This window comes from Phascolarctos cinereus, unplaced genomic scaffold (assembly GCF_003287225.1).
Source record: "Phascolarctos cinereus isolate Bilbo 61053 unplaced genomic scaffold, phaCin_HiC Scaffold_1;HRSCAF=81, whole genome shotgun sequence".
NCBI classification, from domain to species: domain Eukaryota; kingdom Metazoa; phylum Chordata; class Mammalia; order Diprotodontia; family Phascolarctidae; genus Phascolarctos; species Phascolarctos cinereus.
Window position 1 is genome coordinate 271,266,992 of NW_027555514.1, and position 16,209 is coordinate 271,283,200.

Below are 16,209 nucleotides of genomic sequence, written 5' to 3' on the forward strand. Positions count from 1 at the left end.
TACAACCAGACTTACCAGATCTGGTTGGCTTTGTTCTAATATTATGCTATATAGCATGACTCAATTTAATAGCACGGAGAGGCAGGCCCTCAAAAGACACCGTCAACAGTATAAAAATCAGGTTGGCAAGGAATAGCAGAGACAACAAAAAGCTTTTTTAAGTTACTTAAGTAGAAAGAAGATCAAAGAAAAGGTGGGAGACCTGCCCAGGAAGAACTCAAGGATAAGAACAGATGACTGATGAGTGGCAAAGGCATAACTTCCCCATTACTATCTTAATTCCATTCTCTTGCCAACAAGGACATTAGGGCAGAAAAGTAAAGAACCAAAGTAGTTAACAAGGAATTGAAAACCAAAACAAACACACAGTGAGAGAGCAGAGCTACACCAAGGCCAGACAAACTAGATTCTAGAGTACTAAGCGAACAGTTAGATATAACTCCTCATGAGTAACTGGAGACACTTCAAGACTGACAGACTTAAAACGTGGTCTTGCTCTCTGAGCCTGACTTTTATTACTGGAAAAATGCTAAAGTGTATGATTAAACAATCAATCAGTCAAAGTTTACTGAGCACCTCCTATGCACCAGGCACTATATTCAATGCTGGGGATACAAAAAAGAGGCAAAAGACAGTCCCTGACCTCAAGGAGCTTACAATCTTCGGGGAGACAACATGCAAACAGATATACAGAAAGCAATACACAGGATAAATAGGAAATAACTGAAGAATGGAAAACTCTGGAATTAAGACGGGGTAGGTTGAAGGTAGAATTTTAGTTAGGACTTAAAAGGAAGCCAGGGATGGTTTGTGACTAAAGCTTCATCAGTAACAAATCAGAATAACCACAACTCACCTTTCTATAGCATTTCAAGACTGCGAAAATGCTCATCTCACAACTCTCTAAGGCAGGTAAGTGATGCAAGCCGTAATCTCCTCCCTTTTACAGACAGACAGATACCTTTCCCAGGGTTACTTCCCTTCTGAGGTTGGATTCTAACTCAGGTCTCCAGACGACGTGTCCAACACTCCTTCCCCTACTCGATGCTGCTTCACTTCCTGACTAACCTCATCTCACCCCTTCTTTGTTTTTTTTTTTTGTTAACAGTTATAAACTATCAGATAAGGAGAATGTCCCAGTCCTGGAAAACTTCAATTTCATCAAAGAATTGGACAAACTTTCTCCTGCAGTTCTTGTGGGCAGACTAGATTGATGTAAACAAGTCAGGTGGATTCTAAGATGGGGGAATGACCAAATCCAAAATAGAGTCATTTAGGAGTCAATGTCAACTTGGAGGCAGAACTCTAGTGGGACAGTTTCCCAAGAACCTGTCCTTGGAGTGCTATTTCACATTTGTATCAAGAACTAGGAAGAAAATGACAGTGTGATCATCAAATCTGCAAATGACACAAACCTGGAAGGGATAAGTTAAATAACGGATGACAAGTCAAGATCCAAAAAAATGAGAATGTCAATAAGCTCCTTGTGAGCAGGCTTTGTTTCCTTCTCAGCACCCCCTTCCCTTCCTTTCCTTTCCCCCCCTTCCCCACAACAGAACAGAGTAGGTGCTCAATAAATGCTTATTCCTTGATTTCAACAGGTAAAGATGATGGGCTTAATCTAATAGGATGGAATGTAAGAGAAAGAAACGTAAAGTCCTACACTTAGGTTGAATAAATGTTTAAGAGGTCCAAGCATGTTAATATAAAGTAAAAGATGGGGGAGGTTTGGCTAGACATCAACTCAGGAGACAAAGATCTCGTGGTTTCAGTGAACTACAATGTCTCTGAGTCAACAGGGCGACCAAAAGAGCTAACCGTGATCTCAAGCAATCCTGTGGTCAGACCGCAAGTGGAGGCATGTGCTCTGCTCTGAGTCCCACATTGTTCCAAAGGAGAGTGTCTACAACTTGGGAAAAGGGGGAAGATGAGAATCAGTTAAGGATCTGGGAATGTCTAACTAGGAAAGGGAAGACTTAGAAGGGACACGAGAAGAGTTTTCATGTGTTTGAAGGGATACTATACGGAAGATTAGAATTCTTCTCTCCTCCCCAACTCCTGACCTCGTACTAGGGGAATTCAACATTCACAATGATTCTATTTCACATGCCTTAACTACTTTGTTCCTCTACTTATTCACCTACCATGAGCTACTCCCCCACCCTACCTCAGAAATACACAAAGCCGGTTATATCCTTGATCTTGCCATGAATCACAAGTACCATCTCTATGTTCAAGAACTGTGAAATCCCCTTATCTGACCAGAACCTCTTAGCTTTTCTCCCTCTGCCTTCTTTTATATAACCCTCCTCTTCACCTGTACTATGACCTCTCATCCCTTGATCTCTCAGTTCTCTCTCCAGGCCATCTCCCCTGTACTAAGCTGTACCTCCTCACTGTTATCCCTCGGTGAACCAATTCAACTCAACACTGTCCTCTTCTCCTGAAGCCCTATCCCCCTTATATCGTTGATGATGGTCAGCCAAGCCTCAGCCTTAGATAGATCCTATCTTTCACCACCTTCATACCTACACACAAGCTACTGAATGAAGGTGGAGAGAATCACGCAACTATTCAGGATTATTGGGAAACAGAAATAAAGGTTTCTTTTTTTTTTTTTTGGACTACATCCATGATTTCACTGGCACACAGAACTCTCAGTGAAGACACTCCTTCTATCTCCTCTGTAGTTATAGTAACAGAAATAACAGTAATCAGAAGTAACCACGGAGAGGTTAAGTCACTCCTCTGGGGTCATACAGCCGGTATATATCATGAGTGGGACTTGAACTCATATTTTCTTCTGAGGTAGGCTCTCCATTCTTTAAGAAAAAACTGAGGGGTAGCTAGGGGGCACAGTGGATAGAGCACTGGCCCTGGAGTCAGGAGGACTTGAGTTCAAATCCAGTCTCAAACCAGACACTTGACACTTACTAGCTGTGTGACCCTGGGCAAGTCACTTAACCCCAATTGCCAGAAAGAAAGAAAGAAAGAAAGAAAGAGAAAAAACTGAGTTATCAGTTGAAAGCAAAAACCAACCAACCAACCAAACAAACAAACAAACAAAAGTCCCACACATACAAGAACATTTAGAACAGCACTTTTCGTGGTAACAAAAAACTGGGAACAAAATAGGCACCTGTCAATTGGGAAATGTCTGAATGTGGCCTGTGACTGTAATGCAGTATCACAGGAAACAATTAATAGGAGGAATGACTAACTCTTGGGGTGAAGCTACTCTGGAGGGTAGACTCCTATTCAGATAATAGTTACTAGATGCCCTCAAGAGATTTCTTTCAGTTCTAAGATTCTTTACATTGTAAATCTTCCCTACTTTAATATAAGCCCAAGTCTCATAAACTATTCAATGCATTAGTTCTGGATTTTTAGTTTCTACATATACGCTTAAGAATTTTAGATAATGAACTTTGTTCTTAATTCTGAAGGTAAGAAACATGTCTGTTCAACAGCCTTCAAACTCAGTGTGGGATCATGTGAAGGCCTAAGCAAATGGTGTAGTAATGAATAAGATGGTAAAGAATATGACTTTTGACAAGTTTCTAGCAAAAGAAAACTGAAAAAAGAAATCAGAAATGCCATGGCAAAGAGGAAACAATTTCCCTGAAACACTATTATACCACTACATAACACTATTTATCCCAAACTCCCATTTCTCCTTCTAGCCAAGCTGTAATTCAAATCATTTAACATCTGTTGACAAAATGAGCTCCTCCTTTGAACTTAAGGCAATCTACAGCTTGAATTCTTCAGATGCAGCAATATGCCATGACTCCCAGCCAAACAGTATCACTGGGAAAATAGAGTTTTCTAAAAGTGGGGAGAAGCTTGGGGTCATTAAAAACACTGGGCAATTCCCCCGAAGCACATGATCCTGTTTTCCTCCTCCCATCAGATTCCCTGTTCATTATTCATCTATGTCGCCTACGATACAAACACTAGTGAACCAGTTCCACAGGCTGTCCATCTGTTGGCATCTTTCAATCTGGACAATAGGCCACGTGGTTTTTCCTATATGGATGGCCAGGCCAAACTCTTGAATGACTACAGACTTCCTTTAGTAGGTTCTGCAGCGTCCTTAGGCTAGGTGTAACCTGTATAATGTCCTCAGAGACAAGAGCATCAAAAAGACCTCGCCGCCCTGAGGGAAGCTACCTTCTTGGCCTCTGCACTGAGCACTGTCCAAGGCAGCGGCAAACACCTCTGGCAAGCATGTCTCCTTCGGTTATTCTTCACTAAGTACTAGTAATCATCAGAGGGCTAAACAAAATTCTGTATGTGGTTACTGCTTTAAAGAATTCTTACATACTCTTAACGTACTTGGGAGATACGTTGTTGAAGAAGAGCCTACAAACAGATATTTGCTGTACTGAAGTGATAAGTACAAAAAGGATCCTGGATTCCCCCTGACTTTCAGCAGACTATGTGACAAAAAATATGTGCTCCACTGGAAAGCACTGTTGCTATGAAAGCCTGCCTGTTCCCTTCTCATACCTCCCTCAAAGGACAGACAGGGGAAAGGGGCAGAGAGGTCAGTGGTTACCGGTATTCTTCTCTAGATCACTTTTTTGAAAAATGGAGTCTGCGATTTTTGCTGAGTTTAGTATTTTAGCCACTTGCGGATATTTGGAGCATCAATCACTCAATATCCTCAAAATGATTTCACATCCAACAAAGAAAAACTCCCTTTACTACCATCTTTGTTTTCTTTAGTCCCAAAACTCCGTCATGCAGCACACTGTGGACTGGCAGGTTAGACTATAAAAGTGGCAGAAGTTGGTAGCAACATCTAAGCACGTGTTTGTCATATTTTTTTTTTGGCTGCTCCTTAAATTCCTTACAATGTCATTCTAAATGTTCTTGGAATGTTCAGATTTAACCAGGTCTATTAACAAGCTTTCTGAAAATATGATCGCTCCGTTAAAAAAAAAATTATGAGGATATACTACTCAGAGTTTCTACAATTCTCTACTAAATTTTACAAAGCAGTTTATAGTCTAAATTGACATTGCCGTGGCTACTATCTACTTGGGAAGGAGGTAAACATTTGCTGTCTAAACTAGTTTCTAGTTTGTTTTGGCCTTTTTGTGGGGATCAGTTTACACTGATCTACATTTCATAGGAAATGGTGATGATCTATGTCAATGGCTGGTCTTTTATCCATTTCTCACTATGGGTGGAAAAATTCTTTTAGGTTATGACAACTACCATTAGATTTTTAATCTTCTAGAAGTATTGTTGTACCGAGAAATCAGTGAGCGAGACCCAGACATAATTTAAAATGTGGATTTATTAGCGTGCGGCTGCCAGGGGTATGCACATCCAAATCAAGCAGCCCCGATCAGGGGTCGAGCTAGGGTTTATATGGAAAACAGCATGGGAAAGAAATGCCAGGAACACTGATGAGGTAATCCAAAGGTGCAGGTGTCTTTGGGGGCTATGGATGGGAAAGTACAGGGAGTATACCGGACAGGGAGGGGGATGGATCTTTGGAGTCTGGCAGGAGGAAGAGTCCTTGGGCTGGCCAAGGACACCCCTCTCCCTCTGTCTTGATGAAAGAATGCTCTGCAACAAGGGAAAGCTTTCTCACAACACAGGAACTTACTGAGGAATTGGGAGGCTTCCAGAGACATGATCTAGGGCTGGGGCCTGAGCAGCCCAGCTCTGTGTAGCTGTACCGGGGAGAGAGATAAGGGTCATGCTGAGGCTCATGCATGAATAACGGCTAGGCATAGCGTCCTTGGGCTGAGGAGTGGTTGTCAGAGACAGTGTTTCTGAGACTAGGGAGAAATTGGGGCACAAGTACAAGCACAAGCACCCGAGCACCCCGTTATTATGGGTCAGAGATCACACAAACCAGACCAGGTGTCCTGGTCTCTGGTATAAACATAATTATCTAAAGCAATTATATTGCAAGCTTTCTTATCCATCTGCTTTGGAGGTACGGGCTAGAGTACATTTCACTATTGTTTAGATTTAGGAGGAAAGAGGTCTGGGGCAAGATTAAGCACCAACTTTTGCTTTCCATGGCTTAAAGGGCCCTGCTACCTAAATGGCAAAATAATGTTCTGCATTACAGTATCTTATATAGTTTTGTATGCCTCCCATAGGAAACAGCAGAAGGCTTCCCTTAAAAAAAAAAACAAGACAACTTGTTTTCATTTGTTTTAGTTGCTGTGGAATGGTATAAAATGGAAGATCATAAGGTCTTGGAGATTCCTTATCCCAATACTTTTGTGTTATGAATAAGGAAATTGAGGCCCAAAGAGGTTCACAACCTTGTCCACTCCTGTAAGAAGCAAAGAATTTACAGAAATGGAATTACTCTGAACCTCTTTACAATGTAACATACTAAAATACAGTACCTAAGATCAGGATAATGTGAGGTAAATCAAGGCACTATGCGGGAGAAGGGGAGCTGGGCAGTGGTATGCTTTTAGATAAAGCTTTTAAAAGACTAGAGACCTTGAATCAGGGTAGGGAGTAAGGTGAGATAAGGGAGAGGTACTGGAAAGGAGGACGCTGGCAAACACATGTGCTCCTCTGAAAGGGAACACATACCAAGGATAATATAAAAACTGTCTCAAAATGAAAAAACAGATTCAAACCAACTCCCTGGGGGGATCCAGGTTTAGCAGCTCACCACCTGAACTTCACTATGGTGCAAGGTTCAGATTACAGGACTTTCTAAATTGCAGACCAAATTGCCCCACCAAGGTTCCTGTTAGCATTCCAGACTTGCACATGTGTGCAGGACGCGTGGCAGGCAGCAAACAGCAACACATGGGTCCATATGTTTATCTATTTATCTATGTTTATATCTGTGTATCTATGTATATATGATATAGAACTAAACATGTACCAACACACATTGGAAATTTTGCTACATTCAGTAGTTGTATTGATTGCATAATTTCAATTTACAAGTGAAAAATGTATAGTCTTTATTCTAGGTATACTGGTTCAGTCACTTACTTTCTAAATAAATTTAAGATAAGAAAGAATCAGGTTTTGGTAATAAAAATGATGTGTATTCAGATAAATATCAAGCTACCCAGCTCCTGCCACAGAGATCATGGACTTAGTGCTAAATGAAGCACACATTCTTGAACACGTCCAATATGTGAATTAGTTATGCTGGTTATAAGGCATTGGGGGTTTTTGTTTTGTTTTGTTTTTGTCTGGGGAGAAAAGTGGGGGAAGTATATAGAAGAGTCATGATGTAGTGACCCCTCCAAACAAAGACAAAGAAGGAGTAACTTTGAAGCACTTTTAAAAAATGCACAGAAGAGAAGAGAAAGAAGCTCAGAGGGCGCTACAGACACAAGGGATAGTTCTGAAATTAACACATATTATGGGGGCAGCTGAGTAGATAGAGTGCCAGGCCTGGAGTCAGGAAGACTCATCTCCCTGCTCAAATCACAACAAATGTATTATATGCTTCTAAAAAAAATACAAGCTGGGCAGCTAGGTGGCATGGTTCATAGAGCACCAGCCCTGGAATCTGGAGGACCTGAGTCCAAATCAGGACTCGGACACTCATTAGCTATGAGACCCTGGGCAAGTCACTTAATGCTGACTGCCTCCAAAAAATAAAAAAATACAAGCAAAGTAAAAAATGTGTGGTTTTATATAACCTACATCAAATTGCTTAGTATCTTACGGAGGAGGGAAGAGAGGGAGGGAAAAAAATTTGAAATTCAAAATTTTATTAAAAAATGAACGCTAAAAATCATCTTTACATATAATTGGAAAAAATAAAATACTATTTTCAAATTTTTGTAACTTCATTTGCAATCTTTTTTTTTGTTCTTTGTAAATAGAAATGTTCGTGCTTGCTGGCATTTTTCAAAATCAGAATACAAAATTTTTTTGAAGAAAAAAGAACACCTTACTTGGCAAATTCTTAGAACTGAATGAAGGAACGCTGACCTACACTGGGGCATTTATGAAATAAGTGAAGAGGAATGAAGTATAAAGGAATGAAGAAAAAGTAGCATTTGAAGCAAAGAGCACAGAGGAAGAAAACAATCTTGATTTTAGTGAAGTTCATAAAGTGATACGTTAGTCACTCTACGTTTATCCAAGTGGAACAAATGCAACAGACGAAGTGAAGGGTGGCCAGGAGAAGCCAACTGAACAGAACAGCCATCAGAAGCGGCTCAGAGCACCAGTCTCGGCTCCATCACGTCTCAATTCTGTAAGATGTTTGCTTTTTCCATTTTTATTAACCAGGATTCTTGACCGTAGTGCGTGCATTAACATTACACAGTCTTGAATCACCACCAGGGTTTCTCTCCACCACACTTAAGTAGCGTAACAAGAATGGCCAATTCCAGCAGCTCAAGGTATGACTTGTTCACATAGTAAATCTCCCCTTTTTGACTAGGAAAATGAATAAACTGGTCTATTGTTTACTCCAGAGAGGGCCTGTGAAGTAGCAGGGAGAGAGCACTGGCCTGAGGGAACCTGGGCATGCCATCTAACCTCGGCTTCCTGGGCTGCAAAATACGGATGATGATAATAACAGCACCCACCTCTCAGGATTATTGCTCCAATCAAATGGTGCTTGGTAAAATACTTTGCAAACCTTAAAGCGCTATATAAGTGTGAACTGGTAGTTTTAGCAGCAGCTTCTATAAGTAAGGCAGGTTTTAGAGAGGAGGGAGGGCTTTGAAGGCCGGCATCAAGATGGATGGTCATACAGTGCCACGTAACCTCTCTCTGGTCCTATCAAACCCAACAGACTATCATAGCCTAAAGCCAGCCTAGGGAAATGCATGGAAGCTGATTTCCGGAGGTAGCCTCCAGGGATGACATTTTTTGACCCAAGTAACTTGTGCAACCATGTCAGTCATAAAGAGATTATACCAGTAAAACTGGCATCAGTGGAGAAAGCCCACATACCAATAAAATCATTGTTCCTTGAAGTATATATCAGTCAACAAGTACTTAAATGCCTATGTGTCAGACACATTAATAAATATATTAATGAACCTAGAGGTAACCAACTTAAAACTTCATCGTTTCTCACAACTGAAAACACCTTAGAAGGGGCAAAACATGGATTCTAAAGGCCACATGCACAAAATGGCATACAGATAAGAGGGCACAACGCACCATCTACACCTGTGTTCACAAATAACTCACAGTGGGTAATACTGAAGGTTTCCAAAGCTCTTGGACTATATCTTATAATCCTTTTCTGCCCTGGAGCCAAAAGTCAGTTCAACAAAAAAGCAGGTTTTAAACAACCAGAAGAGAACTTAAAAAAAAAAGTACTGTAACCACATAGATAAGAACCCCTCAAAAACGCGAATAAATTGCACCTGTAGACACACACATACATTCTATTAATAATTCAACTCTTTATTATCTTGGTAAAAATCATGCCAAGAGAAAAATATTGATTCAGTTTTAAGTAAATAAAACAACTGCAAAAAATTGTCTCAACTAATGTATTTCCTCACTCGAAGACATTTTAAATAGGCTATAAGCTACCATGAAGGGCATCCCTAACTGCTGCTCAAACATACCCTCTTAACAGTTTCTAAAGGCAGCATTAACCATACATTGACTCTAAGGAATTTCAGACTTGACCACTTGACCATCTCCACGTTAAATCTAGAATATTTCTGTATTCTCTCTCTAACTGCCTGTGCTGTACCCCAAGACACCTTGTGCTAAAGTCCAAGGGAGCTGCCCTTATAAAGTCATGTGTCCCAGAACCTGAGCTGGTCTTGTGATCATGAAACAATACAAGGGCCTGAAAGGAAAACTACGGCTAGACCAGTTGATGATCTATGCTGAGTAATCTGTTTTAAACAAGAGTACAAAAATCTAAAACCTGGCAATGATGGTAAAAGTTAAAAAGTACCAAGTCCCCTGGATTCTTCAACCCATCAGTGGAGTTGAAACCCTCAAAATTCAAGCACAAATTCACTTCTGAAAGCCTAAAGGTCAAACGTTTCCAGATTTGGGAGTGAGGAAAGAGGAGGATTAGGAAGGAGCAAATAAGGGGAAGAGGTACAGGAGGGCAGGGCAAGGGAACAAGGCTGTCCAAGACAGGGGGCAATATTGGCACAAACTCTAGTGATAAAGCAGAGGTAAGGACAAGGCCTTTTAGAAGTACACAAGGACTTTCAATGAAGGACTTGAAAGCCTTGTTGTTAAAGGCAGTTAAGAGATGAATAGCCAGGTGCTGAAAGGACAGGAGATGGAACAGGATTCAAGGTGTCTTGGATTAAAGACGAGATGAACAAAGGTGGAGCGCAGAAAAGTTAAGATTGGAGAGCCACCACTCAGAAAAGGTGACATACATATGTATACTGTACGGTGAATAATAGGTAAAGGACCCTGGAAGAACTCAGGTGGAAGATGTAGAGACAAGGGTCAGGTGAGATGGAAAACTGAGATGACCCCCCCCAAACAAAAACAAAACCAGAGTAGGGAGACAGATAATGTAGAAGGGTGGGCATGTAAGGGTCTCAGCATACCTTACAGAGGCAGAGATTTGGGTAATGAGGAAATGGAGTAAATATGGAGTGACGGATTTGAAGTCAGAGGTGGTATTGTTCAGTCATTTCATTTGTGACCCTTTTCTGAGGTTTTCTTGGCAAACATACTGGAGGGGTTTGCCATTTCCTTCCCTAGCTTATTTTACAGGTGAGGAAACTGAGGCAAACAGGGTTAAATGACTTGCTCAGGGTCATACAGCTAGTAAGTGTGTCAGGCCAGATTTGAACTCAGGAAGATGAGTCTTCCTGATTCCAAGCCTGGCATGCTGTGCCAGCGCTAACTAGCTGCCTCTGGAGTCAGATGACCTGGGTTCAAATCTCAGCTCTTCCACTTACTACTGTGCGACCTTCAGTTCTCTGGGCCTCATTTGCAAAGTGAAGGGATTGGACACTGTGATCTCAAAGGTCCCTTTTATCTGGATATCCGTGATCCTATGAGTACTGGGGCCAAGAACTCACCTCTACTAACTGAACTGAGACATCTTCCTCTCCCCACCAAGGAAAGGGAGTCTGTATATAAGGGAATGGGGGGGTAGAGGGTTAAGATTAATGGGGTTTATAGGCTCTTAGTGTCCCAGGAAGGGACTCACCTCTCCAAACTGGAAAACTGGGCCAAAACACACCAAATATAGGGTTAGTTAGAGGGACAAGGTCTAAACTGGTTTAGAGTAACTTTGGAAGATGGAAATTTGGGAAAATGGGTAATGTTGGTGGTGAAAGATCATTTCTTCAAAATGGAAGACGAGGCGATAACATCCTCCCTCCACCAAAAAAAAAAAAGCAGAATGGTGGGCAAAAGATAAAGAATAAAAAGACTGGCTGAGGGGACCATGGCAAGGTGCTACCTGAACCAAAGGGTTCACCTCTCCACACTAGAAGGCTTAGATAAAGACTCTCCCCAAAAGGCAGTTTGGGAGCAGTGAATAATGGGAATGGTGGGACTTTTGAGTTTCAGGAAAGGAGTGTGCTGGAGCCAATCTGTATCAGCTTGGAGCTGATTGTTAAATTTTTGTGTCGGCAGGTACTTCTTGGAACTCAGCAAATGCTACACATCAGGGCTAAATCTACTATTTTGTTGATGGTCACCAGGCTTATGTGATGGCAAAAATGTTAATAATGCAGACTAATCAACGAATTTATTTCTTTTGGGAGGCAATCAGAGTTAAGTGACTGTGTGACCAGGGTCACACAGCTAGTGTCTGAGGCTGCATTTGAACTCAGATGCTCCTGACTCCAGGGCTGGTGCTCTGGAGCAGCCACTGTACCACCTAGCTGCCTCAAAGCAGACTGATTTAAAACTGTGTCCCTAGTCCTCCCAGAGCTGGATGCTAAACATTTGCCAGCACACCTCTTTCAGGGTATGTTAGAGAGACAGAAATTTAGGAAACTTGGGCTAAAGTTTCACCTCTAAAAAAAAAGTTGGGTTTTTTTTCTGTTTTGTTTTGGAGGAGAGAATGACAGTAGGCAGTAGGGCAGCTCTGGATGCCTTAGGAGGGCGGTGAGGTCTTAAGTGAAAGACTCACCCCTCCGAACTAAAAGGAACCAAAACTTCAACTTCTCCTTCCCCCTAAAAAGAGTATGAGGGGAAATGTACAACAAAGATGACAGAGCTTACAAACCTTTCAGGGTGGGAGGAGAGAGAAATTTAGCAAACAAGCAGGGAGAGATGGAAAGGGCCACACCTTTCCAAACTCACCTCCCTATAAAGAGAGGTAATAATAGGGGAAAGGGGGTAGAATGGAGACGACGGAGAATTTAGAAGATGTCAGGGTGGGGGGTGAGGGTTACACTTCTCTCTCCAAACTGAAAGGCTGCAGCAGAGCCTTCCCCCGAAGTATCGGGCTGGGGAGGTGATGTTAAGAAGCTCTCGGATGAGGCTAGAGGGAGAAACAAAGAAGCTGGAAGGGAAAGTGGTAAGGGTCACACCTCTCCAACTTGGAAGGCCCTTCAAACGTATCAGCAGGCAGGGCATTAGCAGAAAGCCCCCCACAAACAACAAAAGAGGCATTAAGTGGTGGTTAGTAGAGATTTCCCCCTAGAGACAAAAACACTAGAGGTGGCAAAGACCCCCCCCTTAAAATAAAGAGAGAGAGAGCGCATATGGGAAAGGGGTTAGGGGAGGCCCCCCCAAGCGGAGCCGTGTGGAAAAGAGCCGCAGAGACGCCCTGCAGAGGCCAGCACCTGGGGGTGGATGGAAGCTGGGACCCCTTCTGCAGAGGCGGCATATGGAAGGAAAGCAAGGACTCTCGCTCCAGGAGAGAGAGAGAGAGCAAGAGTGGGATCCTCCGCAGAGGCGGCACGTGGGGGGGGATCGCGGGGACCCCCCGCAGAGCAGCACGTGGGGGGGCAGGATCGCGGGGACCCCTACCCCCGCAGAGGTGGAACTTGGAGGGAGCTCGGTGAGGGATAGCGGGGACCCCCCGCAGAGGTGGCACGATGGGGGTGGATGGCGGGGACCCCGCAGAGGCGGCAGACGTGCTGGGGGGGTGAGGAGTAGCAGAGCCCCCTCCCGCAGGCAGCCCCCCCAGGACCCGGCGGCTCCGCGCGGACTCACCTCTCCAAACTGGAAAGCGGAGACGATCATGAGGACGACGCCCCCGAAGCACAGGTAGAGGCCGTACCTGTGCGACAGGCAGGTGTAGGTCTGCCTCTGCAGGAGCTTGAGCAGCATCGCCGCCGCCACCGCCGCCGCCACTCATGGCAGCACGGGCCACGGCCACCTGCCCCCGGGCTCAGCTCCGCTCCAGCCACCGCCTCTTCCGGGAGGCTGCCGGCCCCGGCCCCGCCCCCGCCCCCGCCCCGCGCCGCGGCGAAAGCGAGGCTGGGGGCGGGGCCTGCGGCGCCACCGGCTCCCCACGCCGCCCGTCCCCTCCTCGGCCGCCAGCGCCCCCTGGTGCGCGGAGGGACGCGGTGCCCTCCGAGGCGCATGGGCCGCTTCAGGCCCCACCCACCGCGTGCGCCCCTGGGCGGTGCGCACAGCCAGAGCGGAGCGGAGCGGAGCGGAGCACAGGAGGCCGGCGGCGGGAGGATCGCATGGGTGGTGTACTCTGCGCCGGTGGGAGCCTCCCCAGAGAAAAGTATGATTTATAAGTGTTGTAAAGGTTGCAGAGGCCTTTAAATGCACCGTCTCATTGGAGTGCCCTGCTCCTCCAAAAGTGTGGTTATATAAACACTTTAAAAGTTGCGGAGCCCTTTAAATACCTTGTCTCATTTGAACCCCACCCGGCCAAGGAGCGTAGGTTATAAACACTTTCAAGGTTGCAGAGCCCTTTAAATAAATACATTGTCTCATTTGAGCTTCCCTTCGCCTCCTGGTGGCTTATAAAAATATTTTCAAGATTGTAGAGTACTTTAAACATAGTCTCATTCGAGCTGCATAAAAAGGTGGGTTTTATGTGTGGAAGTATACAAAGCACTTTGCATACATTGTTTCTTGGGTGTCTTGCAATAAGCGTGGTCTGTAGAACATCAAAGCTTGAAAAGTCCTCTAAATACAGCGTGTCCCTAAAGTCTTAATGCAATTTTAACCCATAGAACCTAAATGAGACAATGTATTTAGAGTTTTGCAACCTTGGAAGTGTTGTGTTTTTTTTTTTTAATAAACCACAAGTCGTTTGTTCATTCCTTCAGTCCGGTCCAACTCCTTGTGATTCCTCGGACGATGGCATGACAGGCCCTTGTATTATCCACTACCTCTCAAAGTCCATCCAAGCTCATGTTCACTGCTTCATGACACCATCTATCCATTTCATCCTCTGCTACCCTCTTCTTCCTTTACCTTGAATCTTTCCCAACATCAGGGCCTCTTCCAATGAGTCCTGTCTTCTCATTATGGGGCCAAAGTATTTCAACTTCAGATGTTGACCTTCCAGTGAATCGTCTGGATTAATTTTTTTTAAGTATTGACTTGGTTTGATCTTACAGCTGTCCAAGAGACTCTCAAAAGTCTTCTCCAGCGCCACAATTCAAAAGCATCTGAGGTGCTCTGCTTTCCTTATATCCCAGTTCTCACAGCCATACATTACTATCAGAAAAACCATAGCTTTGACCTTTGTCAGGAAGCTATTGTCTCTGCTTTTTAGTGTGCTGTCCAGATTTACCATAGCTTTCCTTCTAAGGAGCAAGTCTCCTCTAATTTCTTGGCTGCAGTAGCCATCTTTGAGCCCCAGAATATAAAATCTGACACTGCTTCCATTTCTTCTCCTTCGGTTTGCCAGGAAGTGATGGAACCGGTTGCCAAGATCTCAGTTTTTTCAAGCCAGCTTTTACACTCTCCCCATTCACCCTTATCAAGAGGCTCCTTAATTCTTCTTCACTTTCTGCCATTAGAGTGGTATCATCTGCTTATGTGAGATTGTTGATATTTCTCTCAGCAACCTTAATTCCAGCTTTTGATTCATCCAGCCTGGCATTTCACACGAGGTAGTCTGCATATAAGTTAAATAAATAAGGTGACAATATAGCCTTGTCATTCACCTTTTCAATTTTAAACCAATCAGTTTCATGTTCAGTTCTTGATCCAAATACAGGTTCCTCAGTAGACAAGTAAGATGATCTGGTACTCCTGTCTCTTTGAGGACTTGCCACATTTTGCTGTGATCCATACAGTCAAAGGCTTTAGTGTAGTCAATGAAGCAGAAGTAGGTGGGTTTTTTTAAAAAAATTTTATTGGTATTCAATTTAACAGGTATTCAAAAACAAATGCTGAAATAACTCATCAAAAGGACTATCCTTGTTAAATGGACAAATGCAGTATAGGATTTAATTTTTTTTAAAAATTTGGCTATGTACTTCATTTATTTTGTCTCAGAGAAATGAAGTTTCTCACGTGTTAATTTTCTGGATAACTGAAGCCCATCATGTAAAGTATCAATTTTTAAAATTTAACCATTTTAGATGGAAGTCTTTACCCAACCTCTTAAATAGAGTATACATAACCTTTCTTTGACTTAGGGTAATAATGATGCACAATCAATTATTAATACTGGGACTAGAGGAAGAATATCAGCACAATCACTGATTATCTTTAATTAAATAGTAATGCTTTTTTTCTTTCAGTTATTCTGCCTGCGTTTTCTATTATCTATGTTATACTTTGTTGTCACTTCTTGCTGCTGTCAATGTTCCTAGCAAAAGGAGCCACCTTTTATAACCAGGGTGATGAAGACTGTGTCCCAAATAAGGAAATAGGTTTGAGTGACAGTATGAGGAGTTTTCCAATGAGTAAAAGGCATGAGCCTTATGGACCTTATTACACCTATTTTAACTGCTTAAAGGCCTATTTTATTATTATTATTATTATTATTATTATTTTGCTCATTGCCAGCTTCTTGGTGGTGTTCTGGATAGTTGAGGTTGCCACAAAGGTGGCCTCCAAATAAGTGAGTTATTACAGTATCCACATCAGCAAAGCAATGTTAGTATGGACTGTTGGCCAGGATGTGGAAATATCCTTATTACATAGAAGTGGACATCATCATGGTATTCATCAAACTGAGATTCTGTGTGCCCATAAAGTCTGTTAGATGACGTTGGGCTAATACCAGCAGGAGTATCTGCTGTCCTCTCTGCTGGTTTCTCTTCCTTGGGAGCACTAGTGGGTCTAGGTTCCCAAGCTGCTGCAGCTGGTGTTGGAGTGACAGATGTAGGTGTAGGGGCATGAACCAAGGCCTGG

The 16,209-nt window shown here is 43.1% G+C and overlaps 1 protein-coding gene across 2 annotated transcripts in view; it reads right to left on the bottom strand.

Annotated features, from left to right (window-relative positions):
- GNPTAB (N-acetylglucosamine-1-phosphate transferase subunits alpha and beta) overlaps positions 1–13,290 on the bottom strand; it is a 91,529-nt gene extending 78,239 nt beyond the window's left edge. For both annotated transcript variants that reach the window (XM_020982344.2, XM_078146808.1), the window contains exon 1: positions 13,090–13,290. In XM_020982344.2, coding sequence (XP_020838003.1) covers positions 13,090–13,206 — 117 coding nt within the window. In that variant the 5' untranslated portion in view covers positions 13,207–13,290. The remainder of the gene's footprint in view (positions 1–13,089) is intronic.
- Between the last annotated feature and the right edge of the window lie 2,919 nt (positions 13,291–16,209).